The following is a 26,608-nucleotide window of genomic DNA, read 5'->3' on the forward strand; positions in this document are numbered from 1 at the left end:
AGATCCCCACCAGCAGTATATCAGAGTTTCTGTTCCTACACATCTTCCTTAGTACTACTTATCATCAGACTTTAAAATATTTTGCCTGTCTGGTGAATAGGAAATGGTATGTCACTGTGTGTGTGTGTGTGTGTGTGTGTGTGTGTGCGCGCGCGCGCGCGTGTTACAGCTTTATTGAGGTATAATTGATGGACAATGAACCACACATATTTAAAGTGACAATCTTATGAGTAAACAGCTGTGGAATCAGAACCACAATCAAGATGATGAACATATCCATCACTTCTGCCCTTTTGTATTCCACCCTTCCTCATCCCTCATTAAGCACCTTTACATGTTTCTTGGATATTTGGATTTCTTCTCCCAACATGAGCCCATACAAGTCTCTTGCCCTTTTTTCTGTTGCATTTTTTGTCTATTTATAACTAGTTTGTAAGGGTTCTTTGGGTATTCTGAATACTAGTCTTTTTTTGGTAATATGTTTTGCAAATATCTTTTCCTTTTCTGTGGCTTACCTTTTCACCCTTTAAATGGTTTACTAATTTTAAAGTAGTTGAATTTTACCAGTTTTCCTTTATGGTTAGTGGTTTTGTGTCTTATTTAAGAAATTCTTCTCTACTCTGAGGTCATGAAGATATTCTCCTACTTTATTTTCCAAAAGCTTTATATTTTTGGTGTTCATGTTTACATTTTTAATCTACCTGGAACTGATTTCTTTCTATGGTGAGAGCTTACCATAATATTCACTGAACCCTCACAGCAAAAAATGAAACAAGGAATAGAGGGATACAAGAGAAATTTACGTGGTAGAATCTGCAAAGCTTATTGGATATAGGAGAGAAGAAGAGACATCCAGGAAGATGTCCAGGTATCTGGCTTGCATAGCTGAGTGGATGGTGATATGATTCACTGAGGTAAGAAACACAGGGAGAGGAGCAGTAGATGTTGATGAGACCACTCAGGAAAAGCTTGTAAAAGAGAAGGGAGAGAAGGCCTGGGATCAGCCTGAGGATTCCAATGCTTAAAAGAATAGTGGAGAAAGAAGCAAAGGAAATTTTGAGGGAGTAGTCAGATAAGTGAGTGGGGGAAACCAGGAGAGTGCAATGTCAAAGAGGCCAAATGAAGCTTTTTAGAGTGCTTCAAAGGTATAAGATAGGATAAGGACTGAAAGCATCACTGGCTTTTTTGACAAGAAAGTCTTTAGTGGTCCTCAAGACAGTGGACCTGGTGGAGGGAGGGGGGCAGAAGTCAGATCACAGAGAGTTGTGAGTGAGCAGCACCTGAACAGAGTTGCTCAATGCTGATGATTATTTCATGATGTTAGTTTTAAAGAAAGAAGGTGAGGTACAGGATGGTGTCTGGAAAGTGATGTGAGGTCCAGGAAGAGTTATTTTTAAAAGGAGAAATGTGGGTGTGTTTCTGTTCCTAGCAGGAGTTAGGAGAAAGGAATCCTAGGACACTGCATGTGCCTCCACATTGCCTTGTTATTTTCAGAGTGACCTTGCCACCAAGAAAGCCACACCATCTCAGCTGATGGCTTGGCTTCACCAAAATCAGATGCAGCCAGAAATAAACTTTCTTAGGCTCCTACATCCACACCAGGCCATATACCCGCTGCCCACATGCTGTGCCTCTGTCCTTTTACTGTGGAAGAATTGTCCTCTCTCCTATAAAAAGCCAACAACCCTTCCTCCTGTATTCATGGTATTATTCACTCTCCCCTTTTCAAGGGCTTTTGCTTCATCAATATATTCCTTCACTACTGGACTATTGCTATCTGTATACAAACAAGCACCCATGTCTCCGGTACTATAAATACTCTCTCAACAGTCAGTGCTCCTATTTCTTTGCTCTCCTGCACAGCAGAAACCCTCAAAAGGCTTGTCTGTAGTCATTCTCTCCACTCCTTGTACTCCCATTTTGTATTCAACTAACTCCAATTGGGGTTCTATTTTACAACTCTACTGAAACTTCTGTTATCATGTATTCAACAAATCCAGTGGTCACTTCTCAGCCCTCATAATACTTATCTCTTAGCTACACTTAACACAGTTGATCACTCCTTTCTTGTAAACACCTTCCTTTTTTTACTTTCATGACAACCCATTGTCCAGGTTTTCTCTTTTTGCTCTGTCTCATTTTTCTTTGCTGACCCTTTTCTTCTACCAAGATTCCAAATGTTGGTGGCCCCCCCAGCTCTGTCTTGATTCTCTCCTCTAAATATATTCTCTCCCTACGTGAGCTCGTTTGGTATCATGGCATCAAAATACACCTATATGCTTATGGCTCTCAAATTTATATCTCTACCCTTGATTTCTCTCCTAAGTTCCAATTCATATAGCTTGCTGTCACTTGATATTTCCACTTGTGTAACTATTAAGAATCTCAAACTTAATGTGATCAAAACACAACTTTGTTCACTTCAGCTTAAATGTAACCTCCTGACAAATGCCTTCTCTGACCATCTTATCAAAAATAGTTGTTCCAATTACTATCATAACATACTATTGTGTTTTCTTAATAATCTAAAATGATCTTGCTTGTTTGCTCTCTAATGTGCTGTTTGCTCCCTCACACTAGAACATAAGCTACTTAAAGACAGGAACCCTAACTGTTTTGCTTACCATTATAGTCCCAGCTTCTAGCACAGTGCCTATCATATAGTAGGTGCTCAATTAATATTTGCAGAATAAATGTTCATTGAAAAGGAGAAGTTGGAGATACAAGATAGAGAGGAGATAAGGAAGTGTGCATACACGGGTGGGATTGTGGATTTGTTGTTAGGAAAGTAAGAGATTTTCCTGCCTGCTGGCTTCTACTGCTCTGGAAAGCAAGAAGCAAGCAAAGTCATCTGCTGGAGAAGTAGCAAGGAATGGAGGGTTTTGAGTCTGAGAAGAGTAAAGGTTTGAAGGCCCCCTTTCAGTAAGAGAGCACCAGTTTGCATGGCTGTGTGTGGTTTCTCCAGCAGCCTGCATGTTGGAACAGAGAATGTGGACAGTTGGATGGACTCATGTGGGGTTGAGCCTAGTGAGTGGGAGGAAGGACAATGAATGGAACAAAAGTACTTGAGGATGTTTTCAAGACAGTGGTCAAAATGCTAGACCTGAACTAATCGAGAAGAAGTTGAAATAGAGAGAAGGGCTGAGAGACGAGGAAAAAGTAGACTGAGCTCCATGAGAGCAAAGATTGTGTTTGTCATATTCAAAGCTGTATATCCAGTACTTAACACAGTGCCTGGTGTGTGGTAAATGTTTACTAAATATTGAACGAATGAATGGGTTAAGCTATTGGAAATCTCAATGAAGTTGAACAGTATAATGGAGTAATTGGATGAGAGTTGGAAAGATATGAAGTTGTGGGGAATTGAAGTCAAGATTTCAGTAACATAGCAGTTCTGGAGGATAACAAGGTCTATTTGTGATCTGGAGCAAAAAAGGAGGCCATTAGAGGTGAGTGGGCCAAAGAAATGAGAAGCCATGGATTTACAATGGGTTTTTCACATGAATGTGAAGTGACCCTGGATTTGGCAAGTCTAGGGGTGGAAAGAAAAACTGAATAAAGGGGAGTGACTGAGAGGTTCTGCAATCATGGCCTGGAAGGTGCAGTGAGGAGTAAGGAAGGGACCCACTCCACCCATAGATGAAGTATTTGTAGAGGGGACAAAAATCTCTGAGGAGAGGCCTACAGGAGAAGTGGGAGTCTCATGACAGAGTATGATTTCAGTTAAGGAAGGTTTTGGCAGGGGGATTTTTCTGCTTGGGTTGTCGGGGTATTTACTAATCTCCAGAATTGGTGTTCCAATAGGCACGATTAATAAAAGATGGGAGGTAGGGGAGTAGTGGAGGTTGAGTAGCAGAGCAGAAGCTTGGAGCAATACGAAGTAAGTACTGAGAGGAAAAAGATGACCAGAGGAGTTCATATCCAAGGTGGTGACTCCTAGATAACAGGAACATGAAGCCTATTGGTCCTGTCCCCAGGGCTGCCAAGTGAACTAGTCTCAGCAGTGGTCCCGCTGTGCTGTAAGCTCCATGAAGACCAGCGCGGTATCTGTATTGGTCACTACTCTATCCACAGCACCTAGCACTCTGGCAGACATGTAGAAGGAGCTCGTTATATTTTTACTGAATGTATGAATAAAATAAGTGGATGGAGGAGCACACAATATCTGGCCCATTGTAGGTGCTTGATAGATTGCTAGTGCTTGATAGATGCTAGTATTATTCCTGATATTTTATGATGGATTGACTTATCCATTTGCATATGTGACATGTCCTTGGAAAGGATTTGTTATGGGGCATTAATGAGGGTTGTGAAACACCAAGTCCAACTAAGGCTACTGGCATGTATGCTGAGATGGCGACTACAATTTAAGAAAGCTATGAACTTAATCAAACCAACTGTAAAAGGAGAGGGGAATCAGGAAATAAGAATTTGTAACTGTTTAACCTGAACTGCTCTTGGGAAAAAGACACTTGTGATGGACACAGAACTCTGTTGCCCAGATGCCCCTTCAAAGGTGGACTTGTTGCCTCACCTGCTGGGAGTGCTGTCAGCAAAGAACTTTCTTTAGCTATTAGCTCATTCTGGGATTGCTTCAGCTGGAGAGAGTCACCTCACCCAAGGTTGGGCCCTTGGTGGAGTGGCCCACAGCCAGTGACTGACTGAAACAGGGGTACAAAGGCCTGCCTTTGGCCCAGTGCAGGACAACTCTGATGGGTCATTTAAAAAAAAATATATATATATATATATATATCTCTTTATTGATTTCAGAGAGAGGAAAGGAGAGAGAGATAGAAGCATCAATGATGAGAGAATCATCATTGATCAGCTGCCTCCTGCATGCACCCAACTGGGGATCAAGCCCGCAACCTGGGCATGCACCCTGACCTCGAATCGCCATCTCCAAGATCCTAGGTCGGAGCTCAACAGCTGAGCCACTCCAGACTGGGCCTGACAGGTCATTATAATGCCAGAGCTTGCCATAGAGTCAGCTGAGGCTTTGTGGCTTCTGCATTGCTGCCCTTTTCTCCTGCCTGAGCCTGTTTCTATCCCTTTTCTCCCACAGGTGTTGATCCCTAGGACATTCCTTAAGAAACACCTTGCACACTAAACTTCATCCCAGAGTCTGCTTCCTGGGAACCCAACCTGCAACAATACATTGATGCATGGTTCACAGACTCAAATGCTTTCAGGGGCGTGGCAGGTATATAAATGAATGAAGCTGGTTGGGTTTAACATAGCAGGGAGTGGTGGAGAACAAGATGAATTGCAAAGGTTGTACCCCATCTAAAATTTTAAAAACTGTAAAACAACACTGTGTACAATGGGCAATGTGTGTAAACTCAGTTCAGCCCATAGGCCTCCTGTTTATGACTTGTGCTTTAAAGGTGTACTCTCTCTTTTGTTAATTAATATACTTGCCCTGCCTTTGATAAGTCTTTTGAGTTTGGTCACTGTAGGTTAGACCTTAAAAGCTTCCCCAATTTGCCTGGCCAGTGTGGCTCAGTGGTTGAGCATGGACCCATGCACCAAGAGGTCAGTGGTTTAATTCCTGGTCAGGGCACATGCCCAAGTTGCAGGCTTGATCCCTTGTGAGGGGAGTGCAGGGAGCAGTCTATCGATGTTCCTCTCTCATAGATGTTTCTATCTTTCTATTCCTCTCCCTTCCTCTCTCTCTAAAAAATCAACTAAAAAGAAAAAAACAAAGCTTCCCTAAGTCATGGGGTGGTGTCACAAGGAGGCTCTGACCCTGCCGGGTTGCACACTAGACCTTGAACTGCAGGGTCTCACAGAGGTACTGCTTGCATAAAGCCGACCTTGAGCGAGCCTCCTTCTCTGACATTTATCTTAAATCATAACACATGCTATTATCTGAGAACAGCTCTGGCCTCTCTCCCCTCCTCTGTAGGCTTTCTAGGTTGTTACCAGCTCTGCTGTGTCTTTTTGAAGAGCATCCTGGTGGTGTATGGGGACATGAGCTAGCACAGGGTCCAGGGAGACAAGGATGCTGGCTGCAAGGTCTTAGAGGTCTGGGCCAGTTGAGAACAAAAAACAAATCTCCTTTTGGATGGGAGTTGACCCTTGAATATAAGGGTCACCACCTGAATGGTGGGACCATACCCTTTTTGAGGGATTGAAGTGATCTGGGTCACATCTGGTCTGCGTTTTTTGCTCCCAGCCCCATCTCACACTGGACTGCCCTGCTGGGTGGCTTCATTGAGCCAGAGAACAAAGGGGGAGTGCAGCACAGTTGCTAAGGCAACCTCCTCCCTTCAAGAGCCTGGCAACTGCTGCCCACTTCACCAGGACCTTGCTTTATCTGGGGCCCCTTGTTGCCTCCATGAGCACTTGAACTCGAATCCTCAAGAGGAAGTCCTTGAACATGGATTACCTGCCTGTATGGCTGAGGTTCCTAGTTCAGTGTGCCACATTTCTGCAAAACACTGTGTCCTGCATACTGTTTGGGGCTCTCAGGGGTTTATGAGAATCAGATTCCATGTGTGTGGGCCCCATACTTGTGTGGTTGGTAAAACACACTCACGAGAGCTGGGCTTAGTGTCTGAATAAAGGCATCATTGCTACTATGAAAACCAGAGGGTGAAACAGAAAATTATTTTAACAGAAGTTGTTTATTTTAAGAAGACACAAACAGCTCTAGCTATATAAAGAACACAATTCAATTGCTGGTAGCAAGCCAGTAAGGAACGGTTTTGTTTAAAAAAAGAAAAAAAGAAAGACTAGAAAAACCCTTTGTAATATCACCCCACAGAGGGCTCCCTTCCATTTTGTGTTGGAATTCTAGAAAGACTGGGATTCCAATCTTTATTAGTTTCTGTTGCTTCTTGAAATTTTTATCCATGGACACTTTCTCATCACTAAGGGGATTGCCTTATTTCTGCCTTCCAGTTTAGGATACTGGTCTGTAAATTCCACTCTCCCTTATTTTTCTTTAGTGCATTGTTGGCACTAAATAAGCATTGAACCATAAATGCTAACTTCACAAAAGTCCATCTCTTGACTATGCACAGTAGGACTAGCCAATCCTCCTTCCTCATTTTGTTTTTGGTAAGTGTGGTACTTTTGTTGTCTTAGACTCCAAGGTACAAGCCTGGTACCCTTCCTAAGTCTGTAAATCCTAAACAAAAGGCAGAAAGAAGCTGTTTCATGGGTGCTTTCAAACCAGGAAATCCTGAAAGTAACTTGTGTCTATGACTTTTTAAAATTTAGATTTCAGTAAGTGGGTAGATCCCTGGGCTCAAATGACAGAAAGCAAGCTAAGGGTCCTAAGAAGCAATCTGTTTAGATAGGAAAACCTGCAGCTTGAGAGGTATGTCTGAGTGACTGAGTCCTTAATGAATTACAATCATAGCTCTCTGAATGTTGGCTTGTCCAGAACTGACACAGAGGATTTTCTTCAAATGGCTTCTTGGGAGAGACCAGCACAAATCAGTGGAAAAAAAACAAGAAAAGGGAAATGCCTCAGGAGTCCCCACAATCCCCTTCTCCTTCACCAGCCCCATCAGACCTGGACCTGGACCAGAGAACTGCTGTGAGCACTGAATGGGATGTGTGTGTGTGTGTGTGTGTGTGTGTGTGTGTGTAAGAGATATACATTAGGGCATGGGACCTTCACAGTCCGGGTGGAGAAACCACATTTGCACACACAGGCACACACCTTCTCATTCACTCGTATCTCCCCATGTTTATATGAGCAAAAATGAAAATGTGACTCTGAGATTTAGGCCTCTGAATAACAGAATTAGAGATAGAGATGGAGCAAGATGGAGAGAGATGTGAAGAAGCTTTAAGGAATCCTTTTAAAAGTACAGGAAACAGGAGGTGGTAGTGTGTTGAATGCCTGCTGGTTGTGGTGCTTCCAAGGGCATCCCAAGGAGTTCACCTCTGGGGGCTGAGGCCCAGAAAGCAGGAGGTTTGAGCAGGAAAAACTGGAAGCACAGAATACCTTCTGTAACTCACGGATTTTCTTGCTGGGGCTGAGTCTAGAACAGGGCCAAATTACATTAGAAAATGGGCACGTGTACATTCTGGGTTTTAAAACCAGTCATTGGAACCTAGAGAGCTGGTGATTTCCTTAGGAAATTGTAGACTGGACTGGAATCTCATGGCCCTCTCATGGCCTGGGCCACCATACTCTCCAGAGACCGCCCTAAACTCATGATGGCAGTATGAGGCAGGGCGGGACTGATGAACCACAGTTTGGGGTTAATAATGGGACAAAAGAAATAAGAAATCTCAGAAATCCATTCTTCCCTGCCAGCTTACCCCAAACTGGAGGAAGCAGAGGCACATTGGATAACCAGGATAGGAGGACTGGAGAAAACAATGAGGGTTCCTACACTTAGGTAGTCAGTGAGAATGAGAGATAGATAGATAGATGATAGATAGATAGATGATAGATGATAGATAGATAGATAGATAGATAGATGATAGATAGATAGATAGATAGATAGATAGATAGATAGATAGATAGATAGATGATAGATAGATAGATAGATAGATAGATAGATAGATAGATAGATAGATAGAGGCTATAAAGGGCACCCTATTGAAGAGTAACGGTTGGCATATGTAGCTCCTCTCCACCCACCACTATGTAGAATTGTGAGCCATAATATCCAGTACACAAGCCAATGGGTCACAGAAGATAGTCTGGACCAGGGCTCAGCAAACTATGACAAGTGGGCCAAATCCAGCCTGTATGGCCCAAGAGCTAATAACAGTATTTACGTTTTTAAGGTGTAAAAACACCCTTCGAAGGGTCAAACAACAAAAAAGACCTTGTTACTGAGGCCATATGTGGCTCACAAAGCTTAAAATAGTTACTATCTGGTCCTTTACAGAAAATTATGTCAACCCCTGGTCTAGATGATGGGAAAAATATCACCACCCTCTGAGCATTCCTGGAAAGGGAAACCAGAAAATGTCCAGGAGAAAAAAGGGAACAATGGAAATGACTGGAAATACCACTGCATATGACTAAGATAGCCCTAAAGGGCCACTGCCTGCAACTCCACAGAATAATGAGGTATGCATGAACAATGCATAGCTAAGGAGAGAGTCACACTAATGAACATTAGACAAAGAATGTTCTGGAAAAGAGACTGCATGCAGAACTCAGTATTGATTAGGGAATTCTGTTATTGTTTGGTAAGATGGAGATAGAGTTTGAGCCCAGGGATTGACAAAATATCAAGTTAGGTAAAGTTTCTAAAACACAATTAAGTATCTCATGAGCATCTAACAGTCTGAAAATCTCATAAAATTTAAGAATGGAAGGATAAAGTAGATTCTAGGAAAGCCTATATTGGCTTTCCCTACTTTAAGTAAACACTAGTTACAAAAGTTCACATTAAAAAAAAGTAGAGGCTTTTAGGAGACATTGACAAGAAGATTCTTCGTTTTTCAAAAGAAATCACCAAAAGATTCCCTTACATAGGAAGCTTCTCTCCTAAAATATGGAATTTTATCCAAAAAAAATCATTTTTCAAATGACTTTTAAGGAAAACGTCCGTCGTACAAAGTAGAGCACATATACTGAATTTGGAAGGAAATGACTATTTCTAAATTGAAAATCAGATTTGTCTTTGGATTCATGAACTAAAGAACTTGACCATTTTTCATTAAAGCATGTATATTATTTCACTGAAATATCTGGGAAATTCATGTGTCATAAAAGTAGAAGCCAGCTGTGGGTCTTCTATAAATGTTGTACTTTAAGTGAGAAAACATTGGACCCAGAGGCAGGAGGCCTGAGACTGAGGCCAGGCCTTGCCATCGTGTGACCTTGTGTAAGTTATCTAACTTTTCTGGGCCTCGGTTCTTCATCTGTAAAATGAGAAGTTGGTTCCTTTCAGCTCTAATATTCCGTGACTACAGATAAATATAGAAATAAGATAAATACAACAGTCTAGAAATAAGAAATATTCCCCAAAGTACCTTTTGGAGTCAGTAGAAAAGTAGCAATGAAATATAATAAAAAGAATAACATTTTAACTACTAGCCAGAGTAAATATATCTCATTTAAAAATTAATGAAAAGATTTGCAACTTAAAATTGATCAGGAGAAATAAGAACATACATATTGATAATTCTTCACCATCATACATATGGAGGAGGAAATGAGTTTGGGGTGACTTGTACAATGAGCACGATGCTGTGTGTGCATGCATAACATTTTATAAAATTGGACATTAAAAAAGGTCAACACCATCTAAGGAATAAATTTCTATAAAGTTTGGCATTAAAGAGAGGCTGAAAGGGGTTAACTGGTTGTTCCAGCTGGTATTTTGTTTGAGGATTTGCTGATACCAAATTCTGCTATTTAGGCAAAATCTTAAAATCAAAAATACTACTTCCAGAGCCCTTCTAGAGAAAAACCGCCATGGTGAAGACAGGTATTTAAGGATTGGAAATACCAAACAAACATAACATCTTTTCCTTTTTCCTATTTGTGAATTACAAAAGGTTTAAATAAAAACAGGCCAGATATGCTGACTAAGTTAAATCAAAGATTTTGCAGGTTGAGCAAGTAGTTGATTCGATCTGATAATTTCTTAACACCAAGCAACATACACCTGACCAACATGACAATATAGATCACTTAGCCAGAGACTGATCAGAAATGATGGGAAGGTTGGATTCATTTGGAAAGTCATGGCTATAGTGATTCAGGGGCTTGAAGAAGTACACACACACACACACACACACACACACACACACACACACACATTCCAGGGCTGCTGCTCCTGCTGCTGCTGCTTGTGGTGGTCCTTGGACCATGCTTTGAGAGCCACTGGTTTAAATTTGGGGCTTTACTGAACAAAGTATATACCTATTTCAGACAACCCATTACTTATGCAAATTCTTTTTTGCTAAACATATTAAAAGTGTCTCAAATGTGTGTCTGTAACCATTTACTACTATATTCCTCTATAATTCTGTTTCCAAGTATTCTAAAACTGTTTATTTAATGTCATTGTTTAAATGTTTATAATTTTTGCTGCCTTTTGACAAAAGCAGCTCTTTGTACCTGTTTCCCTCTCTCTTGTCCTTTTAAATCCCTAATCACTTATAGCTGAAATAGACTCAAAGGCTTTGGAGGGACTGAGTGCTGTGGGATAGATCTGGTCTCATTCTCACACCAAGCTGAAGTGATAGCACAAAACATAGATGGCAGGGAGAAGAGGCTTGCATTCGTTCAAGTTGTACCTCCAATAAGTTTAATAATCATCACTAATACTGACTGGATGACTGACATTGATCGGACAATATTGGACAGTTTCACCTTTCACAAACAGGACACATCTTCACAAACTCTTTAAATCCTTTTTTTTTTTTTTTTTTTTACTCAAATGAGAAATAGTATTAATTTCATTTGTGAAAACATGTTCATGTACAATATGAATTATCTAGGTCTTTTCAGTGGCGTTTGGTAGGATTTCTGAGAGTCCCTTGGTAGGAGCCACATTACACAGCACTGAGTATTAGGAGGATTGACTCAACCACCAGGAATTTACTAAAATAATTCCAGGAGGTTAAAGTATTTTCTGTATTCTGGAGTTAGCTGTCAGAGAATTTGGCCTTTTGATGCTTAAAAACCCCCACTTCTGCAACTAGCTGATGCCTAAAATTCTACAGTAGAATTTCATTCCTTTGGCATAAGGCTTTTCCCCTGTTAAACTATAAACAACCTTCAAAAGAGGTAGCATTAAGCCTTATAATCTCAAAGTAAAGGAATTTATCCCTTTCCTGAGAGCATGCTTTTCTTAACTAGGAAGAGGACAAACTAGGAGGCACTCAGAGGAGCTGGTGCTGGGAAGCAAGGTCTGGGGATAATGGAGCAGAAAGAGACCAAGGATCCCAATGACAGACCTCCAACTCATTCACCATTTTGCTGATGGGCTATCCTGTTGGCATCCCTTACTAAAATGGGTCCTAACTTGCCACTTGGAGCAGGTTACTTAGAAAGCAACCATGTTTTCTTATAAGAATTAAGACTATTTTATATATAAGCATACAAAGGTTTACAGTAGTGGAAAAACAGATAGCAATAAAAACATCTGGTGCAACAACACGTAGGGAGCTACCCCCCAAATCAGAAGAACCATGCTTGTTCATAGGAAGAAGATAAACTGATATTACTTTATGGAGTGCAAATCACAGGACCAGGATGAGGGTAAGACACTTGCACAGCCCTGAGAGTGGGCACCTACTTAAATTATGCACCCCAGGCACCTCATTCACCCCACTCTAGTCCTGGCCCTGGCAAATAATATTAAAGTGAAAGCTCACCACTGTGTTACAGACTTGGTGATAATGAAAGGCTGCACTGGTGAGGAAAAGAGCACTGGCCATGAACTCGTTTTTTTAGGGAATAGTTTGTTTATGACCAAGAGGGCAGGTGCATGGACAGATCTGCTCAGACTGATAGGTATAGTAGGATTGCAATCCAATCCGTGTTGTCTAGAGAGTTACAATGGATGTCTGGTAAAATGCTTGTAGAATCTCCTCTGTCTTTGCACATTCAAGGTGATGTCTCCAGATCAACTGGTTGATTTGTGGTCATTAAGCTAACATGAATTAATTTGCTGCCTTGCTCTTGCCTCCTTAAAGGGTGAGCTGTCAGCTAAGGAAGCACTTCACAGGAGTTGTGACTAAGGGACAAGTTGGGGCCAGGTGGAAGTCCCAGGAGAGAGACTGAGGCAGGCAAAGGAGAGAAGACACCAGCAAAGCTTCCTGTTATGCTGAGAATGACTTGCTCTCTCTCCTCAACATCTGTATCACAAATATGTAATGAATACCCATCAAGTGCAAAGCACTCTTAGTTACCAACCAACCTCTCCTGGGGATGACTTCCTGCACTCCTGACTGGACTGAAATCAGTCTGGCAGAGCCACCTGCTGCTATTGGTTGGAATCAGAGGAAACAAAGGGACAAAAACAACTTGAATTGGAAGCTGACCTCCTGGGGCCAACTACATTTCACTTGCACCTCTTCTGTATTCCGCCTTCAAAAATTATTATTATTCACACTAGTAATAGTGACAGTAGTAGGTTCCCTGAAAGCCTTTCTGGAGGGGCTTTCAGCCACTCTTCTCCAGTCTCAGCAGAGTAGGTGCGGAAGGCAGCAAATACTGTGGTTTGTGCCTGGGTGGGAGAGAGAGTTGGTGTTACAATAATCAAGAGGAGGAGAGAGGTTGAGTGTTAGGAGTAGGAAAGTTGTTTAATGTTCTGTTCATCGATGATTGGTAGAAATAGTACAGTTTGGTTGTTTGTTTGGAACTAGGTCCACTTGTTGCAAAACATTAAATGAATATTTCCAGTCCTCAATGTTACCTCTGACCATACAATCTCTGTCCCAAATCCTCTTGTGCTAATGGGAACACCACTGGACATTTGAGGGCCATAGTGGTGACGTAGAAGATGTTCTAAGAAATCCAAGTATACAGAGTATGGTAGAAGAAAGTAAGACTCAAGGTAATTGAAAAACATAAAGGTGTCCAAGCACTTAACTTAGAATCTTTTGGGGAAATCACCAGAGGTAGCAAGATGAGAGGAGAGGCAAAACCCACTAGAAGCAGCAAACAAGAAGCTTCCAGAAAAATCCGCAGAAGTAACAAGTCCTATACAGTGTGAGTCTCATACTTGGTTTTAGAGTTCAGCTATTTATAGTGGTTCCTAAGAAGGCCCTGGCTGCCCTTTACCTTTGTTAGGCAAAAGCACAAACTCTCCTTCATGTCCCTACAGAGCAAGATATTTGCGTCTTTTGGAATTCTGAGTCTGGGACAGACAAGTGTGGTATTCACATATAAATTAAGGCCAGGAATGAATCTATTTTATCTCAGATAAAACCCCTGAAATTTGGTCAGGTCCTTTGAATCAAATAGTTTGAATACTTTCCAAAGCAGCTGGGATTTTGCTGTTTATTATTTTAAATGGCTTTGGTCTAAATCAGGGGGAAGTCCTGATTGCAAGGGAGTGGATGGGTCTGGTCTGTACTCAGAAGTCTAGAATTCAGAACTGTACCAACCAAGGTCCTAGGCCCAGGGCTTCTGTGTAAGGGGCTGAAGTCTTCTCAGCACTCAGTGTGGTTTTTCAGCTGCTCTGTCCCCTGGAGTGTGGGCAGTTGTTCTAAGAGCTTGCTTCTCATTAGTGAGCAACACGACCTATCAAAATCAAGATCTGCTTGTCTCTGGGATAGTTTCTGCGTCCTCCAGGAGGTTGACCAATGAATCTGTTAGGTAGAGGGGGGTGAAGGAGGAAGGAGTCAGGGAACCCTCTTTGTGAAGCAGGCTACTATTTCATTTGACTTCTTTTCCCCTTTTTGGACAGTGGACAATTACCTCTCCATTATTGGTCAGCTAATTTTCTTTGTTCAATGCTTTGTCTGTTTTTTCCTCAACCGCCCAGAAATCAGATGTATGAATATCAAATGAATCACTGCTTTGGCTTTGCTTAGAAAACTGAACTGTCAAGGACAAACAGTGCCTATAAGCTTTGGGGTGAGGTGGGGGGGTCACAATGATTGTCTGGGGTTCCATCAGCATCCCATTTATCCAGTTCTTACCCTCTGTCCCCACATGGTTAACTGAAAGTTGGTCAAACAGCAGAATCCAAATGGCAAAAAGTAGGCTAAATTGTGTTATGGGCAACAGCAACTTGCAAGGCTGCCTTTTAGATTCTGGATATATCCTCTTAGTCTATATTTTCTCAGTTCTGGACCATAGTAAGACTTTCTTTAAACAAAACAAACCAACTGCAAATCACAATCTGAACTGAATGGTGGTGGGCAGGTTACATTTACTTTCTCTTGAGCCTTTGATGATACTGTTCGTTCAGCTAATTACTTCGTGTAATGAATGTTATATGCCAGTGAATTGAAAGTTCTTCGAATGCAGCATAAGCTGGGCACAGATCCTAGCTATTATTGTTGACAAACACTAGAAGGATCTGAAGGCGTGGTTGCGAGTTACCTCTGATAGATCAGAGTGGACAAATGGCTGCCTTGTTTGTTGGCTGAACTTGGTTCATCCAAAGTAACCAGGTCCTGACCTTTTATAGCTAAGGGTTGGGGTGAAGGGTCTGTATGTTATTGAAACTCATCACCCTGATCACCTTGTAGACAATCAAACTGAAAAAGGCATGAAGTTCAGGACAGAGTAATATTCATATTTTGCACAAAAGCCATCCAATCAACTCATGCCCAAGTAAATGCACACCTGCAAACCTCTAGTGGGAGAGAGTTAAACTGTGGTTGAAGAGGCATCAGAGTCTTTCTGTCTCTCCACACAAGTTATCAAGGCCTTGCCAGGTAAGTGAATAATCAGCAATGGCTCCCTATGTTCTCAGGTTTGACAGCTCCCAACCTGCTCTCATACTGTGCCCCTCAGTGTCAGGAGCCAGGGATGGAGCAACCAGTCATTGAAAAGATGGCATGTGTACCCTTGCATCTGAGAATTTCTTCTTAGTGTACACCACTGGTAGAAAATAAGGAGAAAATCTGTAGTCAGTAATGGCAAGATTTTAAGTATGAAAATGTAAAATGTTTGAGCATGATTAAAGTGCCTGATGATTTTAGTTCTAGATAAAGTGGTTTCTCTCCTGTTGTCCAGAGTGTGAGTTAAAGTAGAAGAAATGTGGGCTCTTTTGTTATTTCCATGGTTTCTTTTTAAAACCCTTTTTCTTCCCTCCTTTCTACTCAAGTTTAGTAACCGAACCCTACTTGCTTAACCCAGGGCTTAGGTACTAGGGCTATCGGTGGTGTCATAGTCTTTTGAAAACTGTGCGATAATTCTCCGAGCCAGTGGGTTAGTGGTCTTCAGCAGTTCGGCTGCTGAGGGACGGGACCTTGGAGTTGCCTTACTTCCCTTCTTCTGTAGCAAGGCCTTGAAATCATCGTTTCTGCCAGCATCTAAGCTGGCACTGCTGCTTGACCCTGCAGAGGTAGCCGACTCACTAATTGGAGAATCAGCTGTATTCCTTATTGGTGAGTGGGAGCTTGGTCTGCTACCTCCAGCAAAGGCCTCACCGGGCTCCTTCCAGCCAAGCAGCTTTCTTTTGGACCTAAATAAGAGAAGGTTGGCTTTGAGTGAGTTTGTGTGGCGGACATTTCCTAATGCTTCATATAACTTCAGAAATGCCAGTGACATGATCTGGGACTTTCTACACAGCAGTCTTGCAAGCAGTCACACTCACCATCTTTCTCTCTCACCACTAAGTCCTTGGGCTCCCTTGTCTGACCCCCTCTCCCTACACTTTTTTCAATTCCTGAAGCTGGAGTCATTGGCCTGTGCCTGCAGGCTCAGTCCTGCCCAGGTTCTGAGACTCAAGAAGAATTTAAGGAGTCAAGGCTAGTAGCTCAGTGACTCTGAATCATTACAGCCTGGGAGCTGATCCTGTTCTGAACTGGTGCTCTTGCTCCAATAATTAGGTTCTATCCAGTTTCCTCCTCACAGAGCCCCTGCTTTGTGCCCCTGTTCAATAACTGAGTCCCCATCTGTTCCCCCTTGCTGAAGCTCCTGCTCTGAAACTCTGCCTGGTGCCCCACTTCACTTCTTGATAAGATTTTTGGTACAAGGAATTCTGTGAAGGGTTAAATGTCTAACTGTAGATAAAGCTGTGAGAGAGCAGATGGAGCCACAATAGGCCTTGTGGTTGCTAGGAGACGAGGGGCCTCTCACTTGGCACCTGGTCCTCCCTTTCCCACCCCTCCTCCACTTCACCCAAAGATGTCAGTGAATTGGCGATGTGAGGCCCTGGACTGCTTTCTCATATGTGGGTATCTGGACTTAAGTCTCTAGTTTCAATTCTAATGGCTACTTAGAGGTAGCAGTTTGTCTTTTGGTATTAAAAGGGAAGGCGATTACAATAGGAATTAAGGAAATTGGTCCAGACCTGTGTATCACAGTAAATAAATCTTCGGTTGTGCGTGAAGTCACAAACACGTCATCATCATCTTCTGCAATCCATTCAGCTGTTTTATCACTGATAACACTTTTTTCTTCAGTGCTTGGTTCCATAGTACTCCCTAGGTATAAGAACCAGAAGGAATTACTTTGACCACAATAGTGAGGACAAAGCACATTCTCATCTGTATTTTATTTGATGCTCAAAACAACTTGAGAAGGGCAGCAGGGCAGAGACTCTTAATGTCTCCATTTTGCAAAGGAACATGATGTTCAGGAGGTTAGTGATTTGGTGAAGGTGGACTCAGTGTTAAAGATCAGCCTGGGTCCCTGTTCTCTCATGCCTCTTCCCTTACAACGGGTTTCTTGAGCACTCTCTTATTTTAAACGTGTCATTTTAAAGATCAAGGAGAGCAATTAAAACAATGACTCAATCAGTGGGTGGGAGAGGGACCTGTCTGAATCTCAGAAGGAGCTTGAGGAGTTTGAGGAAGAATATTCTAAAATTACTTGTAGCTTTGATTTGTTTGCATGTTTTAATCACAATGATTTAATTTATGTTGAAAGTCCAAATCAGCTTAAGGAAGGCCAAAAGATTTTGATGTTTGGTGTTAAGAGTTCAAAAAAGAATGAGAAACATGGATGAACCTGAAGGACATTATGCTAAGTGAAATAAGCCAGTCACAGAAGGGCAAATACTACATGACTCCACTTATGTGAGGTCCCTAGAATAATCAAATTCAGAGACAGAAAGAAAATGGTGGTTGCCAGGGGCTGGAGGGAGGGAGCAATGGGGAGTTTTTGTTTAATGGGTGTAGACTTCAGTTTTGCAAGATGAAAAGAGTTCAGGAGATGGATGGTAGTGATGGTTGCTCAACATTGTCAATATACTTAACACCACCGAACTGTACACTTAAAAACAGTTAAGGTGGTAAATTTTATGTATATTTTACCACAATGAAAACAAAAAGAGGGACGAAAACAGGGGGAAACAAGGATGAGAGATATCATCTAGCCTAGTCGTATTGTTCCAGAAAGAGCTAACCATCCATGAAAGTGAGCTCCCTTTCCTCTCGAAAGCACCAAGAAAGTCTGGTAACATATTCCATTGCTTTAGAAGCCTGCAAGTACTACCACGGCACTAAACTCAGCCTGGGAGGATACCGAACCCCATGCATGAAACTAAATTCAGTGTGGTTAGTGAAAAGTACTGTACAGTAAGGTAGAGAGAGAGTTCCTAGGGCAGGGGATGCATGCCTGACTAGGTAGATGGGCTCCTAAGGTCCTAAGGTGCTAAGACCTAGTTTAATTTCATTACCTCAGCACTGGGGGTTCCAGGGTAGACTGGCTCAAACTGAGCTTTGGAGATGCACCCCTGGGTTAGTTCTGATCCCAAGGGCAGTGGAGGCCTATTTAGAGTAACCCAAACCATCAAGAGGTGCACCTACTAACTTGGTCATCCCAGGGTCTGGGTCATGGGGCACTGGCTCCTGTCTCTGACACTCCATTTTCATCCTTATCTCTCCTGGGATTGAAAGGAAAAGCCAGTAGATAGTTTACTAACCCAGAGGGCTTGCCTCCCTTTCATCGTTGGCCTGTGGCGTGGAACTCATCCTTGTACCAGGTGATTGCAGGTGGTCGCCGGTGGGGTGACACTTAGCATCTTCCTCCAGGGTGATGATTGGGCTTACAGTCAGTCTTGGTTCAGTCACGTACACCTCCATTTGAGCTGTGGGTGAGGTGAGAGGCAGGTACAACACGCTGGGCTTTTTTGGTACAGGAGGTGGAATCTTGCCTTTCTTCTTCTCAGCCTGTTCCTGGCTCTGGAGGCTAATTCTTTCAGGCAGGGCTCTCACCTTGGGGCCCTCATCTTCTGTACTTCCTTGGGGAGGCTGCTGTGTTCCTGAGCAGAAAGTACCAGAGGAACTGGCAAAAGGTGTGAAAACAAGAGATGAGGGTGCTGTTGACTCTGCTGGGCTTTTGGCCTCAGGGAAGCTAGAGGACTTTGGTTTCCGCACCACTGTGTAAATGTCTGGAGGGAGTGGCCTCATGTGTTGAATTGAGCTCTTAAGGGTCATAGCCATAGTAGGTGAAGTTAGTGGGTACTCCTCGGGCACAGATGGTGGCTTGTGGACCAAGCTTGGAGGCCTTCGGGCCACTGGGGGTTTCTCAGCTATGGGAGGTTTCATTTTTCTCTCTGGCAAGGTGAAGACCTCTCCTCCCGACTCCTCAGCACATTCAGGGCTCTCGATGTCATCTTCTGGCTCAGACTTGCTTACTGACCTCAGGCGAACAGAACGTAGATCAGACTGAGTAACCATGGGCATGATTGGCTGGTTTGGGCTAGTTTTCTGGACCAACTTAGCCCCAAAATTTGTATCTGAGTGATGCCGGCTCACCTTGGTTTTGCTTCGGATGGAGATACTCATCCCAGACAGATCCAAGTAGGTAGAAGAGGTCAATGGTAGGTCAAATGATAGTCGTGACTTGGAAATTTTCTCCATTGGTGATGTTGGAGGTAGTGAAGACTTCCTCTCGGGTACCACTGGACGTACCCGGACACTGCCACTTGGAGGGGGCAAGTGGCCCAGGGTCAAGGACATGGAGACAGTGGGTGTTGGTGTTTCCGACTGACTGGAGTATCCACTAGAGGGTGACATCAGCCCAGTGGGCCTTCCTGGAGAGGGTACCTCCCTGGCCTCTACTTCAATGGAGAGTTGGGATGGAGTAGTAGCTCTGGAGGTGGAAGGGGAGGCAAGAGACTCTGAGCTGCCCTGAACTTGGGTGCACTCAATGACTGTGGTGCCAGTAGCAGTGCTGGAGCTGGACAAGGACTGGTAGGTATCACCAGACTTCCAGTCAGTAAGATACCAGTGGTGGGAGAATTGTGTACCTTCTGGATCTTTGAAGGTGGGCACAGCTGGGTGACCTTGGGATGAGTGACGTCCTTGGTGTTCCAAGGAGAGGCAAAGGCTCCTGGGCCTCTGGTCCTTGGGTAGTGCTGACCCACCTTCTGGCAAGAGGACTGGCTCATCTTTGACCAGTGAGACACTGCGTGTTGGTGGGGAAGGCTTCTTTTTGGCCTTCTTGAGTGAGATACTCTTGGATCTCTGCCTTCTATGCTGGGCCTCCTGTTGGGAACTAAGGGAGGCAATGTTTTCAACACTGTTACTGCCCTCAGAACTTGTACTGGCATAAGGCAGGGCACAGGCTTCACTGGACTTCTGCTCCTCATCATAGTCCACATCTGTGGTGCCAGAGTCTGTGGGCACGGACAGTGACCGCTCCCGGAACCTGATGGCCCCACCTGAGCCTTTCTCCAGCCTTGAGGTACCACCAGTCAGAAGGCCAATCTTGAAGTGTTGCTCTGATACTTGCCTTTGTTGCATAGGGTGCTCAGAGTAGCCAGCTGACCCACTGCATCCTGCTGGGTTATCACGAGTGACAAAGAGTGTAGCAGCCTCCTTAGGAACCAGAGGTGTCAGTGTGTGCACAGAGACCCATGAATTCCCAGAGGAAGGATTTTTTCCATTTTCATTGACTTGATTGCTCTGACTGGTGGCACTTGGAGTCATATAGGTAAAAGCATTTCCTTTCCAGGAAGCAGAGAATGTAGATTCTGTTGGTCCATTGCAAGAACTGGGGACGCTATACACCATTCCCATGCTTTCCATGTCAGGAGGCTTGGTGCCAGCATGTGCCTGGAGAGGTTCTTCCAGATCACTAGAAAGATTTCTCAGTCCTGATGAGGTGAGATTTGGGAAACGAGCTTCCTGACCAATTGCAGCTCTTCTTCCATGAACACCTTCTGGAACAGAATGATTGGGCTTGATGTCTGAGCTGGTAGAATGAGCCACCCTGCCTGTGGGGCTGTTGCTGTGACCTGGAGGAGGGAAACACAGAACATTAGTGGTGCAGCTAGGGATTTCCCAGAAGCTCCTGTGACAGCAGCACCAAATTTTTGCCAAGAAGCATTTGCCAACAACTTAGAATTCCTTGGTTCTTCCTTTCCATAGATGACAATGCGGGGGTAGTTGAGTCCTTGCCCATCATGATATTGTGAGTCACAGGGTGCCCTTGAATTGTCCAGGTGACTGCCAAAGACTTTCCAGCTTTGATTATTCCTTTTGGAGCTGAAGTGGCAGGTTGGACTACGTTGGGTTTTTCCCAGGCTTTCACCCCAGGCTCATGAAGGCATCGCAAGCCTCAGTGTAACCTCTGAAGTTTTTCAACTATAAAGGACAGTACTGTGTGACTTTCAGCTCCAGCAATGAATTTGGAGTATGCCACAGTCTGGTTGCATTTTTGGCACCTGTCACTTTTTAGCTTTGCAACATGAGAGACTTAAGATAACCTATGGACGTGAGGCAACTGTTCAAGTGTTCAAATTCCCAAAGATTTCTCATACACACAATTATTACTGTTCTATTATTATTCCTTCTACTACTATTATAATTTATAATAACAGCCACCATTTGTTGAACACATACTATGTACCAGGCACATGGTAGGCAAATTACATACAATGACTCTAATCTTCATGGCAACTCCGCCAGGTTGGTATCATTATCCCCAATATATAGAAGAAGAAGCTGAGGCTCAGAGAGGTTGTATAACCTGGCCAAGGCCTCACGGTTAGTAAGTGGAGACTCCAGGATTCGCATCCATACCTCTCTGGTCTGTGCTCTTTGGATGGCATTAATTTAATAGCAGTAATGGTTCTGCTAAGATGGTGCTTTTAGTGCTGCTTCCCCCCCCCCCTTTACCTACTTGCCTAAACTTGACATATATGGTTATATTTCATTTATAATGGGAAACAATAACATAATGAATTTATAGCTTGGGAGACCTGCTCTTTATATTCGGTTGCTCCCCTTGACCGAAGGCCCTTCATTATCTTTAATTTCCACACTGACTTTTTCAGGATGTCCAAAGCCCCCCTCCCAAATTATTCCTGTTCTCCATAACCATCATACCACCTGGGTGGCTGGATTGGTGAGAGTGAACAAGGGGAAGGGTCTGGGGGATCAACTGTGGTGGGGTCACCTTGGTCTCGCTGGGAAAAGTTAGAGAATCCAATAATGGTCCTCCTCCGCCTCAGGGTAGACTTGGGGTTCACGGCTGTCTCTGTGTTAAACAAGGAGTGTCGCAAACTTGCATATTTATCAAACTGCTGCCCTGTAGCCAAAATAAAGACACTTGGGTGCATCTTGGTTTCTGTTTACAGTACAGTGGAAATGGGCCTGAGGTAGAGAGAAGGGATGATGGCAGTAGCAATGAGCATGAATAGCATCCAGGCAGGTGGCCCTTTTTCCACATCCCTCCCAACAACGCCCCAGACACCCAGAGCCCCAAGGCACACATGCTGGCTTTCATAGGCTGAACCCAGGGTCACCTGGGAGTCTTAGGTGGCCGAGAGCCATGGTTTTCAATCCTGGCTATATACTGAAATAAACTGAGCAGCTTTTGAGACTCCAATACCTGGACCTCATGCCACAACATTGAACTCTTTGGGAGGAAGGCCCAGGTAGAAGCTATTTCTCAAACTCCCCAGGTGGTTGATTATTCAGATGTACAACCTGGGGTGAGAAACACTGGTATAGAGAGACAGGTTTAAACTAGATGTTGCTTGATTGTAATCTTTTCTTTTCTTTTCTTTTTTTTCTTTTCTTTTGTAATCTTTTCTTAAAGAAAGCCTTTATGTGGGCCAGAGGACAATGTCTCCTAGAAGCTGCTTTGCCTCCCCCCATCATCCAGAAAACAGACTGATAGTCTGTCCTCCAGCCACCTTTGATTACATTTTGTCAAAGTTTCCCCTGGGTGGTGACTGAGATTTATTTCTCTTAAAGTGCTGGGTGAGGTTTTGTTCCAGTGGAATTGCTGCGGCAGGGGCAGGGTGAGAGACGGGGTAAGTCTGCTGCTTTCCTAAGTCTCTCATTCAACAGCTAGCTAACAAAACCCTCCCCTCTCAGCCTCACAGCTGCATATGATACCCCCCTCCCACAAGTGACTCTATGGGCAAAACTCAGGGCCAGCCTTATTGAGAGTAAGATAAGAAGTTTAGAAATGAAGTGCCCACCATCTCTTTATGAGTCTCTCCTCTCAGCCCTCACTTGTCTTGGTACATCTCCCTAGACTGTGGGTTCTATTTCCTGCCTCTGATTTCCTAAGATGACACCAATGGCACTGGGTAGCCCCATATCCAGGGAGCGTCACCACATGTGGCCAGAGCTGTCTTCATCATCTTCATCAACTTTCCCCAGTATACCACAGACCAATGCTGGCTCAAAGGGCGCCTCTGGCCCCTTTGGGTCATGAAGTCTTGATTTTATCAGGTTGCTGGCCCTATCTCCTTCTGTAAGGACCAACCCTCCTCCTCTTCTACTTACAGCTGGTGGAACGTGGAGCATGAATTAATAATGTGTGTGGTGTAAGTGTCACATGTTCCCAAAGTCACATCCAACTGAGCTACATACATCATTTTCCACACTTTTGAAGTAGTACTTGGCCCCCCTTTGGCCTTTTTGGACTTGGTCTCTTTCTGTTACTTCCCTTCTTAAACACTTGCTACACGAGTTGAGGAGGCCAACCTCACTAGAAGACCAAGTGTCTACTTAAAGTACCATTAAGCCCATGGTCTGCACCCTGGGTATGAGCCTCCCTTTTATCACCAGAACTCTGAAACTTACACTTTCCCTCAGACTCTTATCCAAACATAGCATCTAGCAGAAGTTTCCTTTCCCCAACCCAAACATAACACAAATTTTCAATGTCCATAGATGCTCTAAAGAACACAGAAGTTCATAAAGTTTCAGAGTTTTCTATTAAGAACCTTTTGTTTGTTATCAAATTGTCTGCTAGTGTGGCAGTGCCAGTAGAATGAAAAAAGAGCAGCCAGAGCCCCCTCTTCTGCATGCCTCCATTCGCTGGCAAGAACCATGACCTTGACAGTGCAGGGAGAGGCAGTAGCAGAGAAAGTCTCACTCCCTCCCCCCTGCACCCAGTGCATTTGAGAGGATGGTCTGTAGTTGGCATGGAGGGAAGCAAACAGAAGTGGTGCTAAGCAACTCTACCAGAGATGTTGATGGGCACAATGTCAGAGTGCGTGGAGGAAGGCTGAAGCCATCGCTTCTCCTCTAGGATGGGCAGAGGGAAGGGGCTATTCCAGGTGACTTGCTTGTCGGCTGTGGTAGACAGGCTCAGGGAAGCCTCAGGGGCCCTCACACCCTGCGTGGTAGTCTCATCCTCGTTCAGCTGTTGTTTTGTAGGCTGTTGGGAAAGAAGGTGATGGGGAGGGTGTGCTCCTGACTGGAGATGAACCATGCCCACAGGATGGCTGTCTAGGCAGGCTGTTTGGAAGCTTCATCTGGGAGGCAGGAAAGCGTGGCCAGGCTTCCAGGCCAGATACCTGCTGTGCAGGGCAAATTCAGCTGGGCCTCAGGGTAGCTCTGCTGATGAGCAGAGGTGAGCAGTAGCTTCCAGTGGATAATACAAACAGCTTGAGGTCCCTTGTCAATGGGTGCAGGGTGAGCTCTGCATGCTGGCTCTCCCAGGCAGGGTAAGAGGCAACTCACCATCAATACAAACTCCAGACGCCTGGCAGACTGGGGCCTTGGGCTGGGGGTGGGCTCAGGGGCCTCATCAGCAGAGCGGAAGGTCTGCCCCAGCAGTCTGGCCTCCGAGTACTGTTCCTCATATTCTTCTGAAAAACAGCACAGTGGATACACACTCTCGGGGGCCACGGTCAAGTGCCGGGCAGGGGTGGGGCCATGAGCCAGGGCTCCTGCTCTAGCTGCCAGGCCTGACTTGTGTGATTTCTTTAGGATATTTCCTGGCATCTGCGCCTCTGAATTCGGAAATGTAAAAATGCCTACTTCCTGGGACTATGATCGCTGAGGAGAAAAGAGAATCAAGAAACTTGAGTTGTGCTAGTTCTGGGACTAAGCCCTTGTCTCCGTGGTCCACACCTTAAGTGCTCAACTCAGAGAAGAGGCTCAGGACACAGACACCTTTTGCTACTTTATGCTGTAAGGTCCTCTCGTTGAAGCCCTGAAGCTCTTCAGGTTTTCTGCAACCCTACCTAGTAAATGACTTGGGTGAAGCACAAGGAGATTCACATCAGGAAGTCCAATGTGGAGTGCTCCCTTGGATGTCAAGAACTCTTACTCAAGCCTCTGAGGGCTTGGCTTCCCATACCTTAGTCCCACTGTAGGTGGTGACAGGTCCAGGGAAGCTTAGGTGAAGGAGAGGAAGGGGAGGAAGTGGCATAGAAAGAAGGAAAATTTCAGGGGCATCGTCAGGGAATACGAAGGATGCATAAGATTTGAATTGGTTTTATTTTAGTGATGAATTAGAAGGCAGTGAAGGAATCTGATGAAATGAAGGAAGTGAGAGTGAAGAATCAACAGGCAAGGGCTCTATGCACATTTGAACAAAGACTTTAAGAATCATAAACTTGGAGTCAGGAAGGGCCTCAAAGGTTCTCTGGTCCAACACCCCATTCTGGGCTCAGACTTCCTCCTCAGCAGCCCTTCAATGTGTCTCTTCAGCCTCTGCACACACCCGCAGAGATAGGAGCAGCCCTCCTCCCACGGCCGCTGATTCCGTCCAAGGACAGTTGGGGCTGTCAGGTGTCAGAAAAGTTCTTTCTTATCTTGAGGTGAAATCTGCCTCCTTCTTGGTTTCCTCCCCCCAGTCCTAATTCTGCCCATGGTGGCAACACAGAACAGACTGACTTTTTCTGCATGGTAGCTCCTCTCTTATCTGAACACAAGGCTCATAGTGTCCTTTGGAATCTTGTTTCTCTAAGGTCACCACTGCCCTGGCAAAGAGGTGGGGGTTATGGCTATAGTCCAGTTGGGTGGCCATCTGCCATTTTCTGTTCTCCACTAGCGTTAATCTTCATTGACATGAATAAACAAGAGATGATAAGATGTCTTTTCACATTTAATGTTCACTCAAAAAATGTCTACTGAGCACCTCTTGGGGATCCAGCCCTGTGCCAGGTGCTTCTGGAAACCCAAGAGATGTGATTCTTTACATTGACAAGCTCATTTTGGTTAGGTGGACAAAATATACACCCAGGACTAGTAGATGAAAGAGTAAATGAATGAACAAATGAAAGAAAAAGCAATTCAGAACTATACAAGTCCTCTTGAACTGGATGGTACAAATTTCCTCATATGAGTGCTTATGGAAGAAATGGTGCAAAGTGCAGAACTCGTGTTGAAAGTTTCCTTGGAAGAAGCAAGAATATAACTTTAAGGAAAGTGTAAAGATTGGAGTGGAGAAGAGGAAGGAAGGCCTTCTAGGCTTGGAAAAGAGGTCTGAATGGGGCACGAGGGCCTGAAGGGGGTATGGAGATTGTGACTTAGCAATGAGGTTTTATTTGTATTATTTTATTGAGATATAACTTAAGTGTATAGTTCAGTGAATTTTGACATATGCATACCCTTTGTAACCCCCACCCAAGTATTTGCAGCATCCCAGTAGTCTCTCTCATAGCCCTGAGATTTAATATTTTTGCCACTTACATTGGCTAAATCCCTCTGCCCAATGTGTATGTTTTTCATATTGTAAAGTTTTATCAGGGACCACCTTGTTTTTTCTTTTATATTAACTTTAATATTGTGCTTAGCTCAGCCCATGTTCCAAATGACATGTACTAGGAGTTGACGTTGCATC

At 44.0% G+C, this 26,608-nt stretch overlaps 1 protein-coding gene across 4 annotated transcripts in view; it reads right to left on the bottom strand.

Annotated features, from left to right (window-relative positions):
• Nucleotides 1–6,623: 6,623 nt before the first annotated feature.
• The window catches only part of NHSL2 (NHS like 2), a gene marked incomplete at its 5' end in the record, with an annotated part of 299,412 nt that continues 279,427 nt past the window's right edge, over nt 6,624–26,608 (bottom strand). For 2 of the 4 annotated variants that reach the window (XM_081125819.1, XM_081125820.1), the window contains 3 exons: nt 6,624–16,082; nt 16,914–17,046; nt 18,489–20,807. In XM_081125819.1, the coding sequence (XP_080981945.1) occupies nt 15,758–16,082; nt 16,914–17,046; nt 18,489–20,807 (2,777 nt within the window). In that variant the 3' untranslated portion in view covers nt 6,624–15,757. Of the gene's footprint in view, nt 16,083–16,913; nt 17,047–18,488; nt 20,808–21,970; nt 22,103–23,997; nt 24,194–24,498; nt 24,627–26,608 lie in introns of all 4 variants that reach the window. The other 2 variants (XM_081125821.1, XR_013998009.1) reach the window with 2 other exon arrangements.

This window comes from Miniopterus schreibersii, assembly GCF_964146895.1.
Source record: "Miniopterus schreibersii genome assembly, chromosome: X".
In the NCBI taxonomy this organism is placed as follows: Eukaryota; Metazoa; Chordata; class Mammalia; order Chiroptera; family Miniopteridae; genus Miniopterus; species Miniopterus schreibersii.